General features: G+C 51.5%; 1 protein-coding gene across 3 annotated transcripts; it reads right to left on the bottom strand.

Moving 5' to 3' along the window:
- Positions 1-210: 210 nt before the first annotated feature.
- On the bottom strand, positions 211-20,440 carry GGT7 (gamma-glutamyltransferase 7). 3 transcript variants are annotated; one of them, XM_021536621.2, is made up of 16 exons: positions 20,201-20,304; positions 17,965-18,054; positions 17,218-17,444; positions 15,974-16,125; positions 14,714-14,828; positions 14,127-14,194; positions 13,409-13,482; positions 12,790-12,983; positions 10,661-10,748; positions 9,513-9,640; positions 7,069-7,157; positions 6,141-6,284; positions 5,514-5,631; positions 4,872-5,009; positions 3,808-3,907; positions 211-2,890 (listed from the first exon to the last, which is right to left on the bottom strand). In XM_021536621.2, the coding sequence occupies exons 3-16, from the start codon at positions 17,383-17,385 to the stop codon at positions 2,727-2,729; spliced, it is 1,740 nt and encodes a 579-aa protein (XP_021392296.2). In that variant the 5' UTR covers positions 17,386-17,444; positions 17,965-18,054; positions 20,201-20,304; the 3' UTR covers positions 211-2,726. The 3 variants fall into 3 exon arrangements, with proteins under 3 accessions (XP_021392296.2, XP_021392294.2, XP_021392295.2); XM_021536619.2 differs by lacking the exon at positions 17,965-18,054 and having other exon boundaries at positions 20,201-20,440; XM_021536620.2 differs by lacking the exon at positions 20,201-20,304 and having other exon boundaries at positions 17,965-18,941.
- Between the last annotated feature and the right edge of the window lie 1,697 nt (positions 20,441-22,137).

Genomic DNA, 22,137 nt, shown 5'->3' with positions numbered 1-22,137 from the left:
AAGGCATCTTTTAAAAATGTGTTTACTTTCTTTGTATTTATTTTGTTCCTTTTAAAATTGTCGTCGTTTTTCCCAGCCCCTTTGTATTTTGTGTTCTGAGACTGACACTGACACTTTCATGACAAAGTTTCAGGACAAATTCTCCTTCAGAGCTGTCAGATGCCTTCCAGTGCCAGGCTGAAATCAGTACGGGTACTCTGCACACACACATCTCTGCAATACAGCCCTTTATTTCACAATGCCCATCTCACCAGTACCAATGGAAACATCAGGTATTTATTGGTACCTCATGTTAAATTTATCAGATCTTAAATTCATTAGATGTAGAATTAATCAAATCACAACAGATGTACTCAAAATACCAGACACTGGGTCAATTAGCAGATTAAAGGTGTCCATGTTGGATACATCTGTACTGTTTCAAACAGAAAAAAAAAAAAAAGAAAGGAAATAATTTGGAATACCTTTACTTCTTTTAGCTGAAACCTAGGGGCCTAGGTCTCATCTTCCAGTTATTTTAAATTTTCTTTTTTTTTTGTTTTTTTGTTTTTTTGCAATGCAGACCATGATCCAGCAGAACACTTCAGAACATGCTTTATTTTAAGATTCTGGATAATTGCTGTGAAATTGTAATTTGGGACATAGGAGTGCCCTTTTGAATTAAGACCAAAACTTTTACTCCCAAACATATACACAGTATCCAGCATCAGAATTTGGGGAATTGAGTTAATAAGGAGGAAATTCATCTTTCAAAGTGTTTTGTGACATTTCATGCAAAGTTCTGCACTGACAATGACTCAACCACATATTTTGCAGCTGTTCATAGAGAACCTCCATGCCTGAGGGACAGATCTGGGCTGGGGCAGACCAGAAACGCCCACAGAGGTTCAATGCACAAAACTTCCTCTTTCCCTTCCTACGGAGCCTGGAGAGGTCTGTTCCAAGACACATTTACAAACTCTCCATCCTTGGCCAGTGACCAACTCTAGTGTTGATGACGGAGAAATAAATAGATAGATTTGGTGTCCCTGTGGTGAAGAAAGTCTCTTCTTGGTGGCACAGAACACGTCACAGATATAACATTGTGCTTCCCCTGCCCCAGCTGCAGGCATGGAGGCACTTGGAACAGGAAATGCTGCTGATGGTCCTGTCAGTAGGAGCTGCCCAGGGTGGGTGGCTGCACTTCAGCAGAGCACGAGAACACCTCTATTCTCACTCAGCCCAACATGCTTCACTGGGCTGTTCTGAGGAACAGTGAGTCCAATTATCTGCCTTGTGGCCCTGACCACCCCAAAATCAGCCCATGCCATCAAGTGCCAGAGGGTGGCACAAACAGGGTGTCACAGGGTGCCTGGGGAGGAAGGTCAGGGTGAGTGGTGTGATCACCAAATCAAAGAGCAAGACAACCATAAGCATATATACATATATAATATGTACAGTGGCCATGGGTGCATTTGCACCATGAAGGAAAACATCACATTTTAGACTGCAGAAAATTATCAAACTCTGGATTTTTTTAGTGCCAAGTGTCTCTAACTAGTCAGCAAAAAGAGTAGGAAATGTCCAAATGTGGGTTGAATGACCTGGTGCAAATATAAGCTGGGGTATTCTTCCCTTATCAATTTCAGACATGAAATGCAAGAGCATTCTTTTATTTTCACTACATGCTGTGGACAGAAAATTATCTCACTAGTGTTTGGTTTGGTTTGTAGTTTTTCTCTCACTCCCTTCAGCTTTTCCAGTAGATTCACTAGGACTAAAACACAGAGCTAAGGTACAGCCATTAATTCAGTCTGAAGAAATTCCCAACCCTCTCTGTAGGAAGGACCCAGGCTTTTGGAACAGACTGAGATAACGCAGTGGAAGGAAAGCTCTGAACCCACCCAAATGCTCTCCATGTGGTCTTCAGTCCGTGATCTGTGGTTTTTCACTGTGGAGTACTGCTAATATCTCCAAAAAGTGTCTAAGAAAGTTAAACCTGCTACCATTAATCAGAAATTCACCAGTGAGGAGGTTGAACCTCTGTAAGAAAACTGATGTGGAGTGCAAAAGTTGTTAGAGGAAGAAGTTGTTAGAGCTGGTGAAAACCATTGCTCTGGGTGCAAAATCAGGCTGCTAGTGAGTCTGTGCAGCAACTAGATTCAAAATATTTACTACCAAAATTCAAGGTATGTAGTGATGTGGGCACATAAAACTTTCCTGGGATGCTGCACACTGGCAATAATCAAGCTGGCCCAGATGGAATATTAGAGGACTCTCCAATATTCCAGCTGCAGGCATCTACAAACACTACATCAGGCTGTGTTAATTACTGGCTTGCACTGGAAGCAAAGAAGGAGCTTGGGAAAGACAGACAGATGAGGATAATCATCATCATAATAACATCATCAGCAGCAGCTGTTTTTTCCCTTGCTCATGTTCCTGATCCCTAAAAGTAAGATGCTGGCTAGAACTGGGCTTTGGAAAGACTGAACTATTAGCGAGACTGCCAAAAGAAAAGTGTTCCTGCCACTCCTGTAACAAGGATGAGGCTGCTTGCAATCCAAATAATTGAAAAATAAAAAGAGAGATGGATGTTGCAGCTGCCAACTCCTCCGGCGCTGTTGGGGTGGGGAGTGCAGAACACCTTCCCAGCAGTATGGGGGCTGGAGAAGGGGCCACTTCAGAGCATGCACATCCCAGGGCTCTGTGTCAGCCTTGGTCACAGAACACAGCCCTGGGAGCTGCTACAAGATCGTGGCTCCAGCAGCATCTGCACTCCTGGGGTCCTTCAGGCCAATGATGAAACTGTTGGTTCTCCTGGCCCCGTGAACCAGGGACACCACTGGGACTTTATCCACCTGGTGGCCCCTGGCCACAAGAAATTCAATATCTTCTTCAGGAAACTCACCTGCAGGGATTTGAAAAGAGGAGTTGGTAAATGAAACCAGTGTTGCCTGTGATGTAAAGGTCTGTCTTAACACTGCTGGGGCCTACAGTGGGGAGAACCTGCCTGCTGCCCCTCCACAATGTCCAAACTCACAAATTAGGACCTTGTGAAGTTTCAGATTTAATTCCATTTTAGTTTCCAAGTCCGCAGGGCGCACTGCACTATTTAGATTTTTCTCTGAAATGGGAAAGACCAGAAACTTTGGCTATTTGGTGTGGAATGAGAACCAAATTTCACTTATGGTTGGCTCTGGTGAAGTTTGGGGCAGTGTGAAAAACACCAAATAGACTAAGACTTACAGTAACAAGGACAAGAGCTGACAGTACAGACTGCAGAGCACCAGCACTGACGCTGTGTTTTCAGCACTGTCAAGCTACAGGCCTTTCCATAAGCCTTGCCTTCTTCCCAGCTGCAGGAATTAAGGGACATGGACTGAAAAGTGAAGGAATATAATTTATGTCAGTGGGAATAAAGTGCAGGAAGCTTTGAGCACATGTCTGGGTGAAGTTGAGGCTGCAATCTTGTTGATTTAGATATTGTCCATGGCACCTGATCTCCAGAAGGATTTAAGGGCATGAGCAGATGAGCTGGGACAGTGGGAAGGCTGGGGAGAAGCACCTGACAGAGCTTGGAGAGGTGGTGCCAGAGGGGTCAGGAAGCATTTCCAAGACGAGAGGGAAAGGACATGGCTCAACAAAGGCTCCAAGCTTTGAAGAAGTTGAATTCTGATTTTTGTCTTCCCAAAACCCTCCACCCCCCTGGGGATCCTAGAACACGGTGACCTGTGGTGCTTCCATTGCAGTATGCTAGGAAAATCCTGTTGTTTTCGTAAATTTGCTGAATTTGTAGGCAGCACCCCACCCAGTATCCATACTCACTGTCAACCTGCAAGGTGTTGGACTGAAGCTGGGGGTGAAGTCGACCAAGTGACAAACTTTCACTCAGATTCTTGTTAAATGTTAAAACATTTACCAAAACCTGCAAGGGAATAAATTATCCTCAATAATAAAAAAAGTTATGAGAATAGGAGAAGCCAGCTTCCTGAGCATCCCCCAAATTGGTGGCTCCAACATCTGCACCTGCAGCAGGCAAAGGAGATTTTGAACCATTTATTAAACTGCATGAACTGCTGCAGGGGTGTGCACATACTAAGAGGTCCTTGGAATGTGGCCTGTATGTTGTTGCTTGTAAAGCAGGACATTTTCAGGATAGCATGGGCTTTTTGTCACATAGCTCCTGCTAAACTAGCAGGGTTGTGTGTCTGGAACATGATGTAAGCTCTAAAGAAGTGTTTGTTACAGCCAAAAGCTCAGCATGTGACTTCTCCAAACAAGGTACTTGGAAGCAGTTCTTGGCTTTGGGTTTGCTCTGAAGAATGCTTTCCAAAAGGTAAGGAAACTGGGAGCCCTGCTCAGGCTTTTCCTTTCAGCAATCTATTACTGCTGTACATGCAATCAAGCTCTTGGCAAGTACTTCACCTCCTTACAAATCATAAATTAAGAGGAACTGCCCAATTTATATTCAGTGTTGAGCTGGAAGAATTTAGTTGGGAATGCACTAAAAGGAGTTTTGCACATGGAAAAGGCTAAAGAGCTGCCAGTTTCCTGCAATTCGCTGAATAAAAAAATGCTCATTTTTTTCTTAATCATCCTTAAGATGAGTTTTGAACAGGTATTACAATGACAAAAAACCACTATAGATTTTGCCAAAATGCTTCTCCTCTACAGTTATGAGTTGTGCCACCAGGAAAGGTGCAAGAAAAGTAAACTGGTAAGCCTTGGAGATTTGAAGTAACCGAAGTGTGGAACTGGTGACACCAAAGATTGAACCAGTAACCTGTGGCCACCGGTTTTGACCCAGCCTGGGACAATTAGGAAGAGAAAGGAGGGGACCTTACTCAGCCTTGAGCTGAGCAGCTGCTCTGGGAGGACACGGCACTGACCTGGACGATGCTGCTCAGGCCTCTGTCCCCGTTGTTGGCTCCCAGGCACAGGTAGGTGCCACACACGCCCTCGGAGGGCCGCACGATGGTGGGCAGCAGGAAGGAGCGCGGCCGCCTCCGAGGCTGAAGAAGGTTTTGCTGCAGTTGAGGAAAAGTTGCACCAAAAAATGTCAACAAGCCAACTCTCCCACAGAAGGAACAAACCTTCACCACCCTCTTCCAAAGAAGAGGCTTTACAATGCATAAGGCAGCTCTGGAAGCTGTCAGGACAGGTTTGCATTTGTTTCTTTCCAACACCTGAAGATATTTTTCCTGCTACCTCTTACTTTTTAACTGAAGAGCAACAATTCATGAAGAAAAGTGCTTAATACAAGTCCACGTTGTTACTTAAAGTGCATCTGGGCAGCAGGGAAAGTATGTTACAGCGCTGTTTGATAATTCTACATTGTAATAATAACTGATGGACATGGAGCCCTCTGTTTTCTCACTTTCAGTGGCTCATATAATGAAAAATAGCAGCTTTCTATATGCTGTTGTCTCTGTTATTAATAAGGCATTAAATAGTTCCACTGTTGTGAAGATGAGAATAAAAATGGGGGAAAAAAAAAAGGTAAATCAAGAATTTGTCATGTCATTCATTACCAGCCTGGGAATGGAGTGGTTCATTGTTTTATTTTGCCAGGAGAAGTCCAACATCTGACTGTTCAGGAGGATTCCAGAGGGTGTTACTATGCCACTGCCAAAGGGACGATTCAAAGAACTGAAAAGAAACACAAGGAAATTTCATAAAAACCATCCCAGAGATTTTTGTACACCTCGAGGCTTTCAGGGCTCCAACTTTCTGTCCCACCTTGTCTTTACAGAGATTCTTTGATGGTTCTCTAGTGCTGGTGAGACTGAGGAGAGACCAATGCACCTTGGAGCAGGAGACATATGCCACAGCAGCTCTGTCCCTCCCCATGTTTGAGGATTCCCCTTGCTGCGATGGATCTGCCTCCATCAGCCCTACCTTTGCCACTACGTCTCCCCAGGGAGCAGGTAGAGGCCACTGCAGCCATATTCCATTGTCAGAGGGCTCTAGGACTGCACAGGGCAGAGCAGCACCAGCGCACACATCTCAGTCCCACTCCCATTCCTCTGCTGCAGGATTGACTGGGACAGAACAGCCTGGCTCTTCCAGGTCTGGTCTCGCCCTGTCCTCCTGAATCCGACTCCCTGCTCCCTGCTCCCAGCCCGAGCTATTGTGAAGGGAAGAGGCCAAGCCTTTACCTCACCACGGCGACGATGAAGTCATCGGGGCCCATGACCAGGACCTGGCTGGCAGCAGCCCCGCTCTCCAGGGGGGAGTGAGGCATGGACAGGAAGGACCGGGAGTCATTGATCAGCTGGCGCAGGGAATTGGCTTCTGATTTACTTCAGCAAGGAGGGAGGGAGAGAGGAAAGCAAGCCATGAGCCTGGGGAGCTGGATGTGTCCTGGTGCCTTAACACAGCTAGGGCCAGGTGTCCCTGAGGGGCTGCAAAAGGATAGGGGGCTGTTTTGGTTCACCCCGGGGAAGGAAGGGGTGACAAGGTGGCTCAGTCTGCACAGCGAGGCACTCAGTCTGCCATGAACTTCCAACAGCTCTGTCTACCCGTTTGCCCTCAGCAGGAGTAAACCCATCCACAAGGGCCAAGAGGACAACCCCAGCTGAATGCCAGTCTTCAGCAGGAAGACAAGCCAGGCCCAGCCCAAACACCAGCCGTGGCTAAACCTGGCTCTGAGGTGGGAAGCTGGGCTGAAACCCCAGGCCTGGCCTCTCCTGCACATCTGGGTGTTCTGCAAGGCCCCGAGCCCCACAGAGGGGACTGGGAGAGGCAGAAGTGGCACATGTGGCCATGCCCACAGGGATAGCTGTTTGTCTAATCCACTCAAAGGGAATGTTTAGAGGTCTGGCAAACTGGGAGGAACCCTCAAGCTCAAGCTGGCTCCAGGAAACCTCTGAGTAAGAACACCCTGTGACCCATCCCCAGAGCCCCGTGCCTGTGATCAGCTGTGATCCTTTCCCATGTAAAAGAATGAGCCCTGGGAGGACACTCAAGGTCTGACCTTTCCTTCATAAAACAAAGGGAGAAAAAGCTCAGGGCACAGCACACCCAGGAACAATATCCAACCCACACATCCCGCAACTGTCACCTGCCTGTCCCGCTCAGACTTACCTCACCATGCCTTCTGCTGTGTGAGTGACAGACAGGTCACCAGATGGGTCTCCCAGGTTGCTCGCCAGACTCAGGGCTATTTTTAGTGTCTAAAGAAAGAAAGGAAAGAAAGGAGAAGAGGAGGAGAGGAGAAGAGAAGGAGAGGAAAAGAGAGGAAAGGAGAGGGGAGGGTAAAGGAAAAGTATTTATGTGGCCCTGGAAATACAACTTCTGATCCTCCAAACTAGAAGACGTTTCTGGTGTCCTGTGTGTTGGCTAAAGCTTATGAAGAAAAATTACCCGAAGTTTGGGTTCTGGGAATACCGCAGTGCACAGGGCTGCCACATGTGGGTATGGGAACCATGGAGCCTCAGTCCAGCATGGCAAACTGTGCTGGAGGAGCCCAATGAATCCAGCAGCATTTGTAGGGCCACAGAATCACGGAATGGTTGGAGTTGGAAAGGACCTTAAAGCTCATCACATTCCACCCCCTTGCCATACACAGGAACATTTTCCCATGTTTCTCCAACCTGGTCTTGAATGCTACCAGGGCTGTGGTAGCCACAGCTTCTCTGGGCAAACTCTGCCAGCAGCTCACCATTCTCATATAGGGAAGAATTTCTTCCCTATATTCCATCTAACCCTGTCCTTTGGCAGTGGGAAGCCACAAGTGCAACATCCCTGGCCGGAGCTGATGTCCAGATCAGTGCTTCAGCTTCATTGCCAGCTGGCACACAGGGTCTTCAGGATGCCATTTACCTTCTCTTTCCATTCCTGAGTGGTTGCCACAATAGCAGAGATCAGACTGAATCCCAATGGGACAGGGGGTGCTGGGCTCGCTACTGCCTCTGGACCCCAGCTCTGCTGGCCCAGCACCAGTGGTGAGCAGAAATGAGCTGTTCTGCTCCCCAGCTGCTGGCTGTAAACCATCCAAAGGGCTTGAACAGAAAGCATCAGTCCCAGCCCACATCAGGGAATGAACGTGCAGAAGGAGGAAAATATTTGGTTTCTCAGACATGCAGAACCCAGCCTGAGCCGCTCCATTGAAAATGGGCAGATACAATTTCAAAGGACATGGTTTATCCAGACCTAGGACCACAGCAGAGTCATGAGGATCTGCTCCTCAGCCAAGCCAGCCTTGAGAGAGAAAGGCTGAGCAAAAACACACTCAACATTCAGCTGGCAAGTTGTGCTATGGTCGTTCAGGATCCAGAACAGCCCACTTCCCTGCAGGCAGCCAGCGAGATGTGACTGCTATCTGGAATGTGCCACACAGCAACAGCTTCTCCTTCATTATCAACTGTGTGGAGAGTAGAATGTGGCAAACCTCTGGAGAAGAGAAGGCAGCATTTCCATGGAGCAGTGTCCTGACTACCACGCCGTGTCGGGAGGGCAAGGGCTTGGAGGCCAGGGAAGAGCTCCATGGAAACAGCAGAGCACTTCCACCCCAGAGGTTAAGGACCTCTTAACCTTGGTCCTGGTTGTTCCAGGGCTGGATACCTGAAGCTGGCTTAGCACTGAACTTCAGCCATATGTTCGGCTATGGGACTCAGGCAATCAGGGTTACACATCTCCTGAAGTGACTGCCTTGGAGTTGGAGGTTGCTGCTCCAGGATAACCAGCAGGTGAAACTTTTTGCAGAGGAAATAGATTCACTCAAACCTTCCTGAAGAGAGCTCAAAAATGACTCAGGTGAGTCAACCTTCTGTGCCTCTGCATAGTGTATAACATCTCCAGTTGCTGCATTTTTGCTGACACACTTCCAAGCACTCATTGTCTTGTCTGCTGCAAGGATGTAGTTAAATCATCAATTAAAATTCCCAGCTCATAAAGCTCAGCTGTCGATCTGTAAATTCCCAACTCATAAATCCCATCTGTGGATCTGTGAACATCTAAGACAACAACTTTGCTTACAGAGCAGGAGACATGAGAGCACTTGCTCAACACCCTGGAAAGCTTCAAGGTTTTGGTAGGACAGTCCTAAATACTGGAAAAATTCTGGACTTCAGAGATCAGGAGATGGCCAAAAATGTAAACTTTTTAAATATGTGAAGTATTGGGTCAGTTTTCCTTGTCATCACCATGCAGAGGTTTTTCCTGCATCACACCTTTCAGTGCACATGGGTGCTCTGCAATGGCCAGGGCCACTGGAGCTAAGAGGTGGAGGAACCATCCTCCAGCTCTTGATGGGACCATCCTCAGGTCCTGTGGGGTCATTCTGCAGAGATGATCGCATACAAGAAATGGACAAAGCCACAGTTTGTTCCGAAAAAGCTCTTCCTAAGCAGGAAAGATCCTATTGCTCAGCCTCTGAGACAGCAGCACCGCTCAGTTTTACATATTAGCAGTCTGTTTGCTCATTCTCCTCTGGGAATAACCCATAAACATTTTTGTACAACCACAAAATAAATAAATCAGTCTCTAGCAGCACAACTAATTCAGGCAAATGTTGAACCTCCTCTTACCTCTGCCATCAAGTGCAAGATGTTCCCTCTGGATCCTTGCCTTGTGATGTTAAAGCCCTCGAGGATGTTCAGTGCTGAGATCAGTGCAGGACCTGCATGTGGAGGTGGGGGGGTGAAAACAAGGTGCCCTGTGGAGGGAAGAGGAATGAAGCTGCTTTTGCCAGACACCATCCAGTGAGAACACACGTCCATGAGGACAGGGAAACCCTTCCAGATTCGAGGGGAAATAATAGAAAGCAATATGATTTGAGAAGGGTTTCCCAGAACAGCCCTGTTCTATCTTTCTGTTTCTTCATGAAGGATGAAGGAAGCCCAAACAGGGATGCTTTTTGTACTTCTGAAATTCAGTTCTTATTTGTTGGCTGTTGGTTTCTAGACTGCAGTATGGAAGAATGGAGAAGGAACCAGAATGGTCTAGGTTGGAAGGCACCTTAGAAGTAATCCAGTGCCACCCCCTGACACCTTCCACTATCCCAGGTTGCTCCAAGCCCTGTCCATCCTGGCCTTGAACACTTCCAGGGATGAGGCAGCCACAGTTTCTCTGGGCCCTGTGCCAGGGCCTCACCTCCCTCACAGGGAGAGATTGCTTCCTAACATCTATTCTAAATCTCTTCTCTTTTAGTCTGAAATGATTCCACTTGTCCTGTCACTATCTGCCCATGCTAAAAGTCACTTTTCCTCATTTTTATAAACCCCTTTTACATGCTGGAAGGCTACCTAAAAAATTTGCAACATTACAGCTATAAGGAGGGTAAATACAGGGACTGCTAGAAAAGAATGACATTTTAGAAACTTCTTGGCTAAAGTTAACTTTTTTCCCTTTGGGAACTGTCATTAGCTGTAGGTCCAACAATACCTTCTACTGAGATACTGCATCAAGATATGACCATGTTGCCTCTTTAGACTTCAAGGGAAAAAGCATTTCCCTTGTGCTGAAAATCTCCTGAACTGCCCATGATATATCAGTGTCAGCAGGGAATAGCAGGAAACTCTGGAAGGCCTTTCTACAGACATTTCAGCACAGCTTTGACTTTCTGCAGATATTTCAGCACAGCTTTGCCTGCAACTCTTGTTCAATACTGTTGCCACCCCTTGCAAAGTGAAAAAAACCTTTCCCTGGCACTGAACAGTGACAGGTGAGGGTGTACCTTGATAGATTGTGTGCACAGGGTCCTCCACAGTGACACTGTAATTGTTGAAATCTTCCTCCACCAAGACTCCTCCGTAGTTGTGGACCTGCATGAGAGCAAAGCAGTGCACACTGAGCAGGATGGGTCAAGGCCCTCTGTGCTCCTTGTGCTGGCCCAGGACAACACATCCCTCAGTGTCAAACCCACTCCACTGAGATTCCTGAGCCAATTGCCAGGTTCCTTAGGAACCTGGAAATCTGTGCTTTCACAGCCCTGGTGACCTGGCTCACTGTTCAGCATCACAGGAAGGCTCTGCACTCCCCTCCAAAAGCTCACTCACCTCAATGGTGCTCCCAGGACATTCTGTCTGCCCAGGAAGAGATGTCCTGCAGCCTTCTCTGCCCTGGCTGGCAAACAGGAGTGTGTTAAGGGGTATTGAATACTGCCAAGATTATGGATCCAGGAGACAAGGAGCTTGGGTGTAGCAGGTGGCCATCACTAGAAATCTCAACTAAAAAAATCACCATTCCCACCCTATTTGAAATTATTTCAGCTGACAGTGGGTCTGCTGTAGCCTTGGCCTTCCTGTAAGATTCCTGTCAGAGGTACAACGCACCAGGGTTGGTACAGGAAAGGTGGGCCATTCCCTCCACTGCAGGTCTTCTGTGGTTGAGTCATGATAGAGATGAGGGAGGACCATCAGAGGGTGGGGCACTGACCAGGCTCCCCAGGGAATGGGCATGGCCCCATGGCTGCCAGAGCTCCAGGTGTGTTTGGACAACACTCTCAGGGAGAGGGTGGAATCATTCAGATGCCTGCATGCTCTGATCTCTAACCCAGACAGCTTCCTGGGCAGGAAAACTCCTCTGGCAAAATTGAATGAATCACTGGAGCAGGACAGCTAATGCAGGGCATGCTGTGGGGCCAGAACGTCAAGCAACCCCAAAGCTGCTAAAGATGTCTCTCCTACTTGGGATCCCTGTTTCTTTCCCAGAGAAAAAGCTGGTTGAACCCCAGGGCTGTGCTGAGCCAGGACCTTGGCTCCCCAGACCCAGCTAGTGGGGAATGGGGCACAAGGAGCAGAGGAAGGGGAGGAAGTCCCAGTCAGCCACACACTACAGACATCCCAAATTCCCCAGAGAGCACTATTTTGCACCTGTGCCTGGAAGCAAAGAGTGGATATTTTGGAGCTGTTGATTTCACCAGATGGATGCTCTCCCTATACTGGAACAATAAACATTTTGTGAAGGTAGCACTCTGCTCTGCAACCAAAGCTGGAACTGTGCACTGGATCCCAGAGCTTGTCAGGGTCTTCGATGTGGCAACCCTGGGCCTTGCTCTGCCACGGAAAATTTGTGCTTCCCTGCAGCAGCCCCCAGGTCAGGGGAACACGGTGACAAAGCAGGGTTTAGCTGTGGGGATGCTTACAAATTTGGGACTCTTCCTGCTCCTCATTCTTCACCTCTGCTATATTCAGGTAAACTGTAGATTTCCAAATACAGAGCCCACAGATGTCTGAGGCTTGAGTGGAATGAAAACATTCCAGATGCTTGATGAGCTATTGAAGGAGCATCACTTGAGCCACTGTGGCTCAAAATGGTGCTCCAACTACCCTGACTGCAGCCACAGACATAAAAGTTGTTATGGTTTATTGGGGGTGTTTTTTTACCAGAATTACTTTGTCTGTTCTGATATTTTTTCCAGAGCACCTCTAGCAGGAGTTAAACTAGGGCAACCCCAAGTGGGACCAAGCCTTTCTAATCCTCTATTCACAAGACTCAGTGTTTTTTAAACCTTCTTCCTGGAGTCTGTATCTTACAGTCCCATTAAACACAACAACTTGTTTCTCAACAGCCTCTTGTTCTGAGGGAAAAGGCTTTGTCCTCCAAGTGAACAGAGACCAGAGCCCAAAATTGTAAATGATTTTTGTTTTTCTTCCAGACTGTCCTAGTTATAGAGGAAATGGAAGTTTCACTTCTGTAGACTGTGGAAATGGCCTGTGTGTCACTCCCACTACTTCAGGGACAGGAAAGGAAAAGGAGGCATCTGTCCCCATCATTGTGCTGGCACTTGGCTTATCTCCAGTTTGTCACCTTAAGCAGGTGGCAGACCCAGGCCGGCAGGTGCCAGGGGCAGTCCTGGCTCACCTCAGAGATCATCTCCTGGGTCAGGTTTCCTCTGTAGAAGGCTGACACCCCTTCTGCCCCCAGCAGCTGCAGCACGGCCGCCAGGTCCAGGCGCCGGACGAACATCCCAGGCAGCAGGGGCTGCCCATCCGGCAGGAAGATCTCCTGGAATCGCTCCGAGTAGTTCAGGTCCTTCAGTTCACTCAGGGCTTTGGCTGCAGGTGAGAAGGGGAAGGACATCCAGAAAATGGAGGGGTCAGGAAGGCACAAAAGAGCTGGAGTCACTGTGCATCTGATGGGGATGTTGGAGGCCTGCGGCTGCCTCAGATCCTAGAGGGGAGCTGGATCATTGATCCTTTGGAACTGGGAAAGAAACCCAAAGAAACCCCAGCATCCTTCCCTGCCTGGCCCTGGGCACTGCCCAGCGTGGCTGCTCTGCCCTGGCACTGCCAGGTCATGGCAAAGGGCTCCCCTTTGGCCGCCACCACACTGTCTCCTGGCAGACAGGCTCACGCATCGCTCAGCTCCCAACAGCATCCAATCTCCATGTCCACAAAGCCCTGATTTCCCATGACTAACCCCCTGCATCCCCAGCTACCTTGTACAGTGAACTGCCCTGAGCTGCCCATCAGGTACTCACCCAGGTCATGTGTGACATTAAAGCCATTCTGGGCGACACCGGCCGTGAGGCCCAGCAGCTCGGACCACAGGAGCCTGCCAAGGGAGAGAGGACAAGGAGAAATGGGCCTTGGAGCAGTGCAGTGGGGAAGGGTGGTGGGGAACAAACACAGGGCTTGGCTCTGCAGTCAGGGGCTCCTGGGAGACTCCTGGGAGGCTCCTGGCTGTAGGGTCAGCAGTGGCCAAAAGGACTGAGCTTTCACTGCTTGTGTTTCTCCTTAACAGGATCATGTCAGTACTCCAGGATGTGACCCAGACAGGAATGGCAGTGCATGGATGTGGGAAGGGGTGTCTCAGCAGCAAAAGCTCAAGCCAGGTCATTCAGATTCCTCCGTATCCCAACAGCGAACCAAGGACAGGCAAACCTCTTAGGATCCAGCTAAAGAGAGAATGAAAATGCACAGACATGCAAGCCATGTGCTGCAGCTTTAAAGCAACATTTATTGTACATCTTCTTAGCCAACAGCTCACTTTGCAGAAAACATGACCAAGCTGAATTTTCTCTTTTGTACATGAAATAGCAAAAAAAATAAACATCTCTTTCAACACAATCCTCCAAGTACCTCTTAGCTAATGGTTTTGACTGATGGCTGAGAACATGGTCTGATGGCAAGGGCTCATGTGCTGCCAGCTTCTCACAGGGACCCCAGGGCACAGTCTGTGCCAGCCTCATGTCTTACCTGCCATGTAACTGGTGTGCCTCGTGCATTCCTTGGATCATGCCTGGCACCCCTACGAGCAGACCTGGCTGTAAAACAGAAGGACAAAAAGGAAGAGCAGTTTCCTTTCCATGAGGACATAGGACATGGTCCCCAACTGCAAGGGAAGATGCAAATCATGTTTACTTTGGAATTATCTGCATAGTCAGGAGAGGGGAAGAGGTCTGCAGCAACACACTTTACTATGGAATAAAAGATCTTGGAAGGAGAGAGAGGCAAATTCAATCTTGTTCTCAACCCAGTTTGTTCAGGAGAGATAACTCAGCAGAACAACCTTTAATTATGCTCCTTCCTGGGGCTCTTGTTCTCCCAGCACCCTGCTGCCACAGAGATGTACCTCTTTACTCTCCAAAGCTCTTCAGGCATTTTGGGGCTGAAAAAGAAGTGTTTTCCCTAGATTCTCCACGTCTGTAGGGCCCAGGATCTCCCATGATGAGAGAGATCTCTTGTTGCTTTGCTGGGCATCTGCCCCTCAGCCTGCGAGTTAGAGAGAGGAGAGCTGGAGACAACAGCCCTGGAGACAATGGCTGTGGGATACTGGTTCTCACCTTGGTGTCCTGCTGCAGGTCCCCTTCCAGTGGGATGCCCAGGGGAGCCACCTCACGGAAGTCGATCACCCAGCTCCTGTTCTTGCGGATGTCGTGGACCAGCATCACCCCGCCCCTGCGGCGAGACAGGGTCAGGGCGTGGCACCGGTAGAGCTTGTGCGGCACTGAGGCCAGGGCCAGTGAGACAAGGGGTGCTGAGGCAGGTCACCAGCACCAGCCACGGGGTGATGGAGTAGCAGGGAATGCTGCTGTCCTTCCCTAGGGCACACACCAGGACAGCCAAAGCAGGGTTGGTGTGGGACACGGGCAGTCCTGTGCTGAGCCTGGTGAGGGTGGAGCAGTCCCTGCCTGCCTGGCCAGGGAGACACTGGCTCTGTTCCACTGCCAGGTTGGGACCATCTGGGATTTTCTTTCTCATCTGAGCAGTTTTGCAACAAAAGAGGGTATTTGCTTACAACAGCAATGGGTGATGCAGCTGGAGCAGTGATCAGGTGGCTTTGGTTTATGCAATGCTCCTGAGCCCTCCTGCAGAGCCAGGAGCACCAGGCTCACATGGATGCTACCCTGGGAATGAGGGCTGTGAGAAGGACACCCCTCCCTGGCAGCCTCCTGGAGCTGGGCTCAAACCTCAGCCTCAGGAGCAGAGCTTGTGGAAGGCAGGACTTAGGCTCTGAAAGCACTGGGACTGAGCCCGGGGTGTCTGTAGCTCCTGGCACAGCTCATGTAGTTGGGGGGCCATGTCTTCCTCTGCCCTTGACCAGCCCTCTCAAGACTGGGGCTTGGATGCTCCTTGCAGCCACTACAACAGAAACAATTCCATGCCTGGGGGTCTCTGTCCTGTGGACACATCCACTGCCTGATGTCAGAGCCCTGGCACCACACCCTGAGCCTGGCACTGCCACAGAGACATTTCTCAGCTGCAGAGGGACTTTTTACAAGGGCAGATAGTGACAGAACAAGGGGAAATGGCTTTACACTGACAGAGGGCAGGTTTACATCAGGTATTTGGAAGAAATATTCCTCTGTATGAGGGTGGGGGAACCAGGCACTGATTTCCAGGCTGCCTCATCCCTGGAAGTGTCCAAGGCTGGATGGGGCTTGGAGCAACCTCGGATAATGGAAGGTGTCCCTGTCCATGGCAGGTGGTGGGACTGGATAGGCTTTAAGGCCTCTCCAACCCAAACCAGTCTGGGACTCCATGAAACCACTCCCTTGAGGACACCCGAAGACAAGAGCAGAGGGCGAGTGCCCCACACTTACCCTCCCAGCCCCGAGGTGTGGGGGTTGATGATGCCGGCGCAGAGGGCCGAGGCGATGGCTGCGTCCACCGAGGAGCCGTGCCTGGCCAGCACGTGGGTGCCCAGCGCGGTGCAGCGCGCAGCGTCCGTCACCACAGCGCCGCGGTGGAACAGCTGCCGGACACCAGAGGGCTGTGCTAGGCAGGGCTGGTCCTGCCCAGGACTGCACCCACTGATGTGGCACCCAAGGCCTGGGGCCAGCACCGAGGCATGGCTGATCCAACAAATGCCAGTGGGAACTGTACGTCCCTTGGCCCATCCCCGCTCCAGTGCAGCTGCAGGTAGCCACAAGTTCAGACAGCTTTCCACATTCAGGGCGCCAGGCTGGGGGGCCACATCTCCCTCTGCCCCTCACAAGCCCAGAGCTGTCCCTATGCTGCAGCGAGGCAGTCACCAAGAATGGGGATAGAGCTAGAAAGAATGCAGCAGGCCCCCAGACCACAGCTTGTTCTCATCCTTGTGCCAGAGCTGTGCTAATGCAGTCCCATGATATTTTAAAGAGTTGATTTCATCCCTATGATACAAATTGCAGCATCTCAACATGAGCCAGGCTGGCCTGGGGACATGCAAAGACAGAAGGGCCACAGCAGCACGTGGAGATGGTGACTCCTGGCTGACTGTGACCCTGGCAGAGGTTCTGCAGGAGGATCCAATCCCATGGCCATGTTGCCTTGGCTGTGCAATCTAGCACTGGGCCGTGGGACAGATCAGCGGGAGGTTCACCTGTATTTTCAGCTATTTCCCTGCTTAGTCCTGGATGAATCTTCCAGAGGTGAATCTCAGCATGTATGTCCATAATCCACACAACTCTGTCCAAGTGGACAAGATGCCTACTGTTTAACTAAAGATTATTTTCTGAAAGCACTCCCATCTGGCTCAAACAGCAGCTGCAGTCACAGCAGTGGGGTTGCCTGTTCCGCCCCAGCAGCACCCCCAAACTTGCCTGACACAGCCCACCACACCCTGGCCATGGGGCAAGCTCTCAGAGTCTGGCTCAGCTCCCCAAGCACAACCTCCAGGTGCAGGAAAAGGCTTTCAAGCCAGTTTGGGGTGGAACCAGGGGGAGACTGAGCACCCAGGGCCTCACAGACACCAGACATGGTTCCCCAGTACTCCCCTTGCCAAATTGCTGACCAGGAGGAAAGTCAGGGAACTCCCCCATCTTTGGAGCCAAAGCCCAGCCATAAAGCCACTGTTATGTCTTACCTGAGGGTCCCCAAAATAGATCTGCATGATGAGGGCCACAGTGACACCTGTGGCGAAGGTCAGGCAGGCGGTGATGATGACGGTCAGCCCATCCTGCCGGCAGCTGCAGTCTCCTGAGAAGGGGTCCTTGCTGGTCTCCTGCAGAGGGGACACGTCCTGGCTCCCCATCTCTGAGGAGGATGAGGGCAGGCGCTGGAGACGCGCAGACTTCAGGAAGGAGTCTGGGTCTTTGTGGGCAACAGGGAGAAAACAGGTGTGAGTTATTGAGCAACTTGGGGCTCTTATTGCATTGTTTACCCAGCACTAACATTACACTGAGCCCCTTCCAGCATGACTATCGCCTTCCCTATTGATCCCAGCTCTTGGGAGCCTTTCTGGCTCACATACTGCTTTGAGTCATTTTACTGATCCTTTTCTTTAGCTCTGGTTAGTCCAAACTGATTTCCCTGGAGATTAAGAGAGACAACAACCCCTTGAATTTTTACTCCATTTCAGTCCATTCATCAGCCTTCAGTCATAGGCCCACTCTTATGCTCCATTTGGTGGAATTCTTAACAGAGCAAACATGTTGGTCTTTGAAACACAGCAAGACTGAAGAAGAAGAAATTAAGATACAAAAAAAGATGCAGCAGCTTTACTTGGAGCTGTGATTGAGCGAAAGCACCTGAGCAAAACAGAGGTAAAGCAAAACATTTGGCCTGGGCACGAAAAATCCCTCTAGGGAAGCGAAGGCAGGGAGGAGCAAACCTGCAAACTGGAGGCCTCAGAACATCCACTCGCTCTGCTGCAGGAAGGACTCTGCTTTAATTCCTTGCTTCCTCTGGCAGATGAGGCCCACTGCAAAATGAAGCCACAATCTGGACACCCAGCTCCAAGATGGGAAGGCAGTGGGGCAGGGGTCTGCTGGGCCTCAGCAGGATGAAAAAGTCTCTTTTCTGCTCTGAAAGATGCCTTGAATCTCTGTGTCAGCTGCTGCCCTTGTGCTGGGTGGACACTGGACTAAGGATGCCCTGCCCGTCCCATTGCTTCCAGGCACAGAGCTGCTGGGGCAACTGTGAGGTCGTGCCCAACCTTCATGGGCTTGAAGGGGACCAAGTAGCTCAGGGTATCATCCAGGGCTCCTGGAAGAATTTTTTCAGGGGTTGCAGTACTCTGTGCATCCATAGCGTAAAAAGAGAGGCACCAAGTAGAAAAGACAAGATGAGAAGCTTGTCCCTCCATATAGATGTTTCCTGGATTTGGAAAAGGAAAGGGGAGCGAGCAGGAAAGCCCACATCCCCCATCAACTGCCTATCTGTCTGCTCTGGCAAGTGCTGGGTATCGCTCTGGGCACTGCCAGCCTAGTCCTTGTCATGGCATTAACCTGACTTGGCTGCAGCTCTCCTGACGCCAGGGAGGGAAGGAGTTTTAACTTCAGTGATGCTGCAACCAGAGTAAACTCCCACGGCCAGGGAATCCCTCAGGGTGAATTTAATCTCATTTGTGCTGTGGTGGTTTAGGAGTGGGACTGGGAAAGGCTCAGCTTTTGCAGCCTGAGTCTCTGAGCACACACTGAGCTCCTCATGGGCTCATCTGGTCTAAGTGAGCTGGACTGAGTGGGAGGACTGGCTGGTGGCCTCAGTGGGGGGCACAACTGGCCTGGCAGGGGCTGCCATTGGGGTGGGATGTCACATACAGCCCCTGGCACACCTGAGTGGGGCCCCAGCCCCACCTGCAGGGAAACAGTGAGGAGTGAGATGGACTCCTCTGCCCAATCCCTCCAGGACACCACCCCTCTGCTCTGGTGACAGGCCAACCTGGCATGAGGGGCCACAAATACCTAGGAAGAAACTGTGGAAGAGGGCAGACCACAGCCCTCCCACCACGAAGCACCTCCATTCTCTGGCACAGACATCCTATTTTTAGTCTCTGTGACCACTGTTGCATAGGGACAGCAGAGCCATGGTGTGACCTGAGGTGGCTCTGGTTCTCCAAAGCATTGGCTCCCCATAAAGCCACAACTCCTTCATGGCCCTACAGAAGCCAAGTGGGATTTGTTGGTTTCTCTTTCAAAGCATGCACATTCGTCTTGGGATGGGCAGCTGTGCATTAGCTGTGCGGGCTGCTTCTGTTCCCAAGTGACTTTTTCCAGCTGCAGAGGGGACAGTAGAAACTGGAGCTGCTGGTGGGCTTTGCAGGTGCTCCTGCAACAAATGTCATGAGAGCAGCAGGTGTCTTCTCCAGCCACCCCACCTGCAGGTGTTGGCACTACCAAAACTGCACCAGATTCTGGCTGTGTGACAAGAGGCCTCGTGCTTCCAGGAGAGCTGCTCCCACACTCCTGCAGGCAGCGGCTTTACCTTGATAGTCAGGAGAGCACAGGGTGGGAATGGGCAATGGGAGTTTCACCCGTGGGCATAGTGGGACAGGGCAGAGGGCAAGGGGTGCCTGGGGCTGTGCAGACACGGGCCTGGGGACTGACAGGCACCGGACCGGTAACCAGCCCCAGGGGTGAAGGGCAGTACCGCTTGAAGAAACACGACATGGGGGAGAAACGGCATTTCTCTCAACTATGGAGGAGGAAGCAGTCAGTTAAAAATAGGCAGAGGATTTTCTTACAGATAAATGATCACCTGACTTTATTCCAGCTGAACACCGAAGGGATGAAGCTGAGGGATGTGCAAGGAGCACCCCGGGGCGGGGAAGAGCCGGGGGTGGGATGTTCAAGGAGCATCCCAGGTGGAGAGATGCTCAAGGAGCATGCAAGAAGGCCATGCACAAATGGTCCAGGCTGGAAGGCCAAGCAGGCTGTGGGAGGGCACATTCCAGGCTAGCCTGGGAGGCTCTGTGCCGAGCCCCTGGATCTCTGGCTGCCTTCCGTCCCTCAGGGCGAAGGCGGGGCCGGGCCGCAGGGACGGTGGGAGCCGGGGAGCCGCGCTCCGGGCGCGGGGCCGAGGGCCGGGGGTGCCGGGGGCCGCGGGCGGGCTCTGCCGCCGCCCCTCACCCGTGTCCTGCTCGCCCAGGAACGCGTCCTCCTCCTTGCGGGCGCGGAGGCCGCTCTCGGCCGCGCCGCTCGGCTCCTCCTCGGGCAGCCGCGGGAAGCTGGTGATGCTCATGTAGTCCACGGGCGAGCCGGCGGCCAGGGCCCGCTGCCGGCCCGGCACCGCCTCCGCCGGCACCGCCATCGCCCGGCCACCCCGAACCGGGTCACGCCGCGCCGGGCCCCAGAGCCGCCCGGGCGGGCCCACCGCCCCCGCCCAAACGGGGCCACCGGAAGGGGCCGGGCTCGGGGGCCGGGCTCGGGGGCCGGGCTCGGGGACCGGGCTCGGGGGCCGGGCTCGGGGGCCGGGCTCGGGGGCCGGGCTCGGGGGCCGGGCTCGGGGGCCGGGCTCGGGGGCCGGGCTCGGGGCGGAGGAGAGGGGCCGGCCCTGCCGGGGCTGCTCCGTGGCCCGAGCAGCCCCTGACCCACACAAGGGGATCAGCCCTGGCCACACCGCACCAGGCGGGTTCCGGGCCAAGCCTCCGGGGAGCTGGATCCGAGATTCCTTCGTCCGCCTCCAGAAGGCTGGAAGTTTTCCATGGGATGTGCGTGGACATTATGTCGCTGCCACAGCCAGCCCGTAGCAGGGGGCTCACATGTCACCCCTTGTCACGGGGCAAGGGGGTACCAGCACCCAGTGGGACAACCAGCAAGAGATGCTGTGACATTGCCTCAGAGCGACCGGGTTTCTGCTCTCCCACAGCCTTCTTTCCATCGCTGGCTGCTCGTGCTTGTGGCCCTCTGGGATGAGAGCTGGACTCCGTGCTTCCCTCCACAGCACAGGGGGTTTGGGTTGCCGTTTGCAGGTGCAGCTGGCCAGGCTCACCTGCTCCTGGCTCCAGCACCGGCACAGGTGTCAGGAGGGGCTGAGGCTGCTGGGCAGCACAGGGAGCCAGCACAAAGCTGGGGGCAGCCCAAATGGGGGCACAGGACCAGCTATGCCTGGGGCAGGCCTGAGCTGTGGTTACCAACAGCTCCCATTTGGCAGAGTGGACTTGTATGTGTTGAGGGGCTTGGGTTACATGGATGTTTCTGAGATCAAATTGGCTGAAACATTTAAATTTTCCCCTACACTTCTTCTAGAGATAGACCTAAAAAACAACAGTGAAATAACTGTAAGATGGAAGATGTTTTTTCTCTCCATGGTCCAAGTTTGTGAAAATTCCTTATCCCTGCAACAACACTGGCTTCTCTCAACTTGGCACACAAACTTGTCTCTTTGGCTGCCAGATCTGAAAAATCCATCTACTGCCCCAATGTATCCTGAACATTTGCTGTTTTGGGAGGCAGAGCGTGTGGAGTGCTGTTTGGATCTGGGGAGGTCACCTGACAAGTACGTGTCCTACTTTCTCATCCTCCAATGAGCCAGCTAATCCCCAGCATGAGCAGCTCCACTGGCTCAGTGCTCCTCAATGCAGGGACTTGTAAATCTTTGCTGAGGCACTGGAAAGCTTTTGGTTGTGCCTCCAGCAGCCTGAGGACATCATGATCATTGCCAACTATAGTAAATCAATAAATAGAAATAGGGACAGGAGTAGGATAGTTTGGCTTTTGCAAACCAGTTTCAGGCATCTCTCCAGTCTCCCTATCCCCAGCAGCTGGAAGGCGTTTCTTCCCCCACCGCTGCATCTTCTCCAAGGCCAGGAGCTATGTCCATACTGCATCCTCTTCCACCCACTGCCTGGCAGAGAATCAACCCACCAACCCAGCCTCTGCCTCTCTGGTGTTTAAGACAAACCCAAACCAACTGGCTGTGGCAGGAGCAGCCACCTCAGCCCCTCTGGCTGGTGACGTGCCAGTCATGTCATGGCTGGCTCCAGCCTGACTGGCCCCTGGGGTTGTGGTGGGGGAGAAGGTTAAAGCCCCAGTCAGGGAAGGTTCACGTGGCTCTGTCCTACCAC

The sequence above is a fragment of the Lonchura striata genome, chromosome 17, assembly GCF_046129695.1.
Source record: "Lonchura striata isolate bLonStr1 chromosome 17, bLonStr1.mat, whole genome shotgun sequence".
NCBI lineage: Eukaryota > Metazoa > Chordata > Aves > Passeriformes > Estrildidae > Lonchura > Lonchura striata.
This window is presented reverse-complemented; position numbering and strand designations above follow the sequence as displayed.

What these genes read in the sequence shown, in the direction of transcription:
- GGT7 (XM_021536619.2), bottom strand. Translation starts at nt 20,381, where the DNA reads ATGGCGGTGCCGGCGGAGGCGGTGCCGGGCCGGCAGCGGGCCCTGGCC. An exon ending in TCTTGCACTTGATGGCAGAG is followed by an intron (nt 7,158 to 9,512) that starts GTAAGAGGAGGT and finishes TTCTTTCTTTAG; the next exon opens with ACACTAAAAATAGCCCTGAG. An exon ending in CAACACCTTGCAGGTTGACA is followed by an intron (nt 2,891 to 3,807) that starts GTGAGTATGGAT and finishes AAATCCCTGCAG; the next exon opens with GTGAGTTTCCTGAAGAAGAT.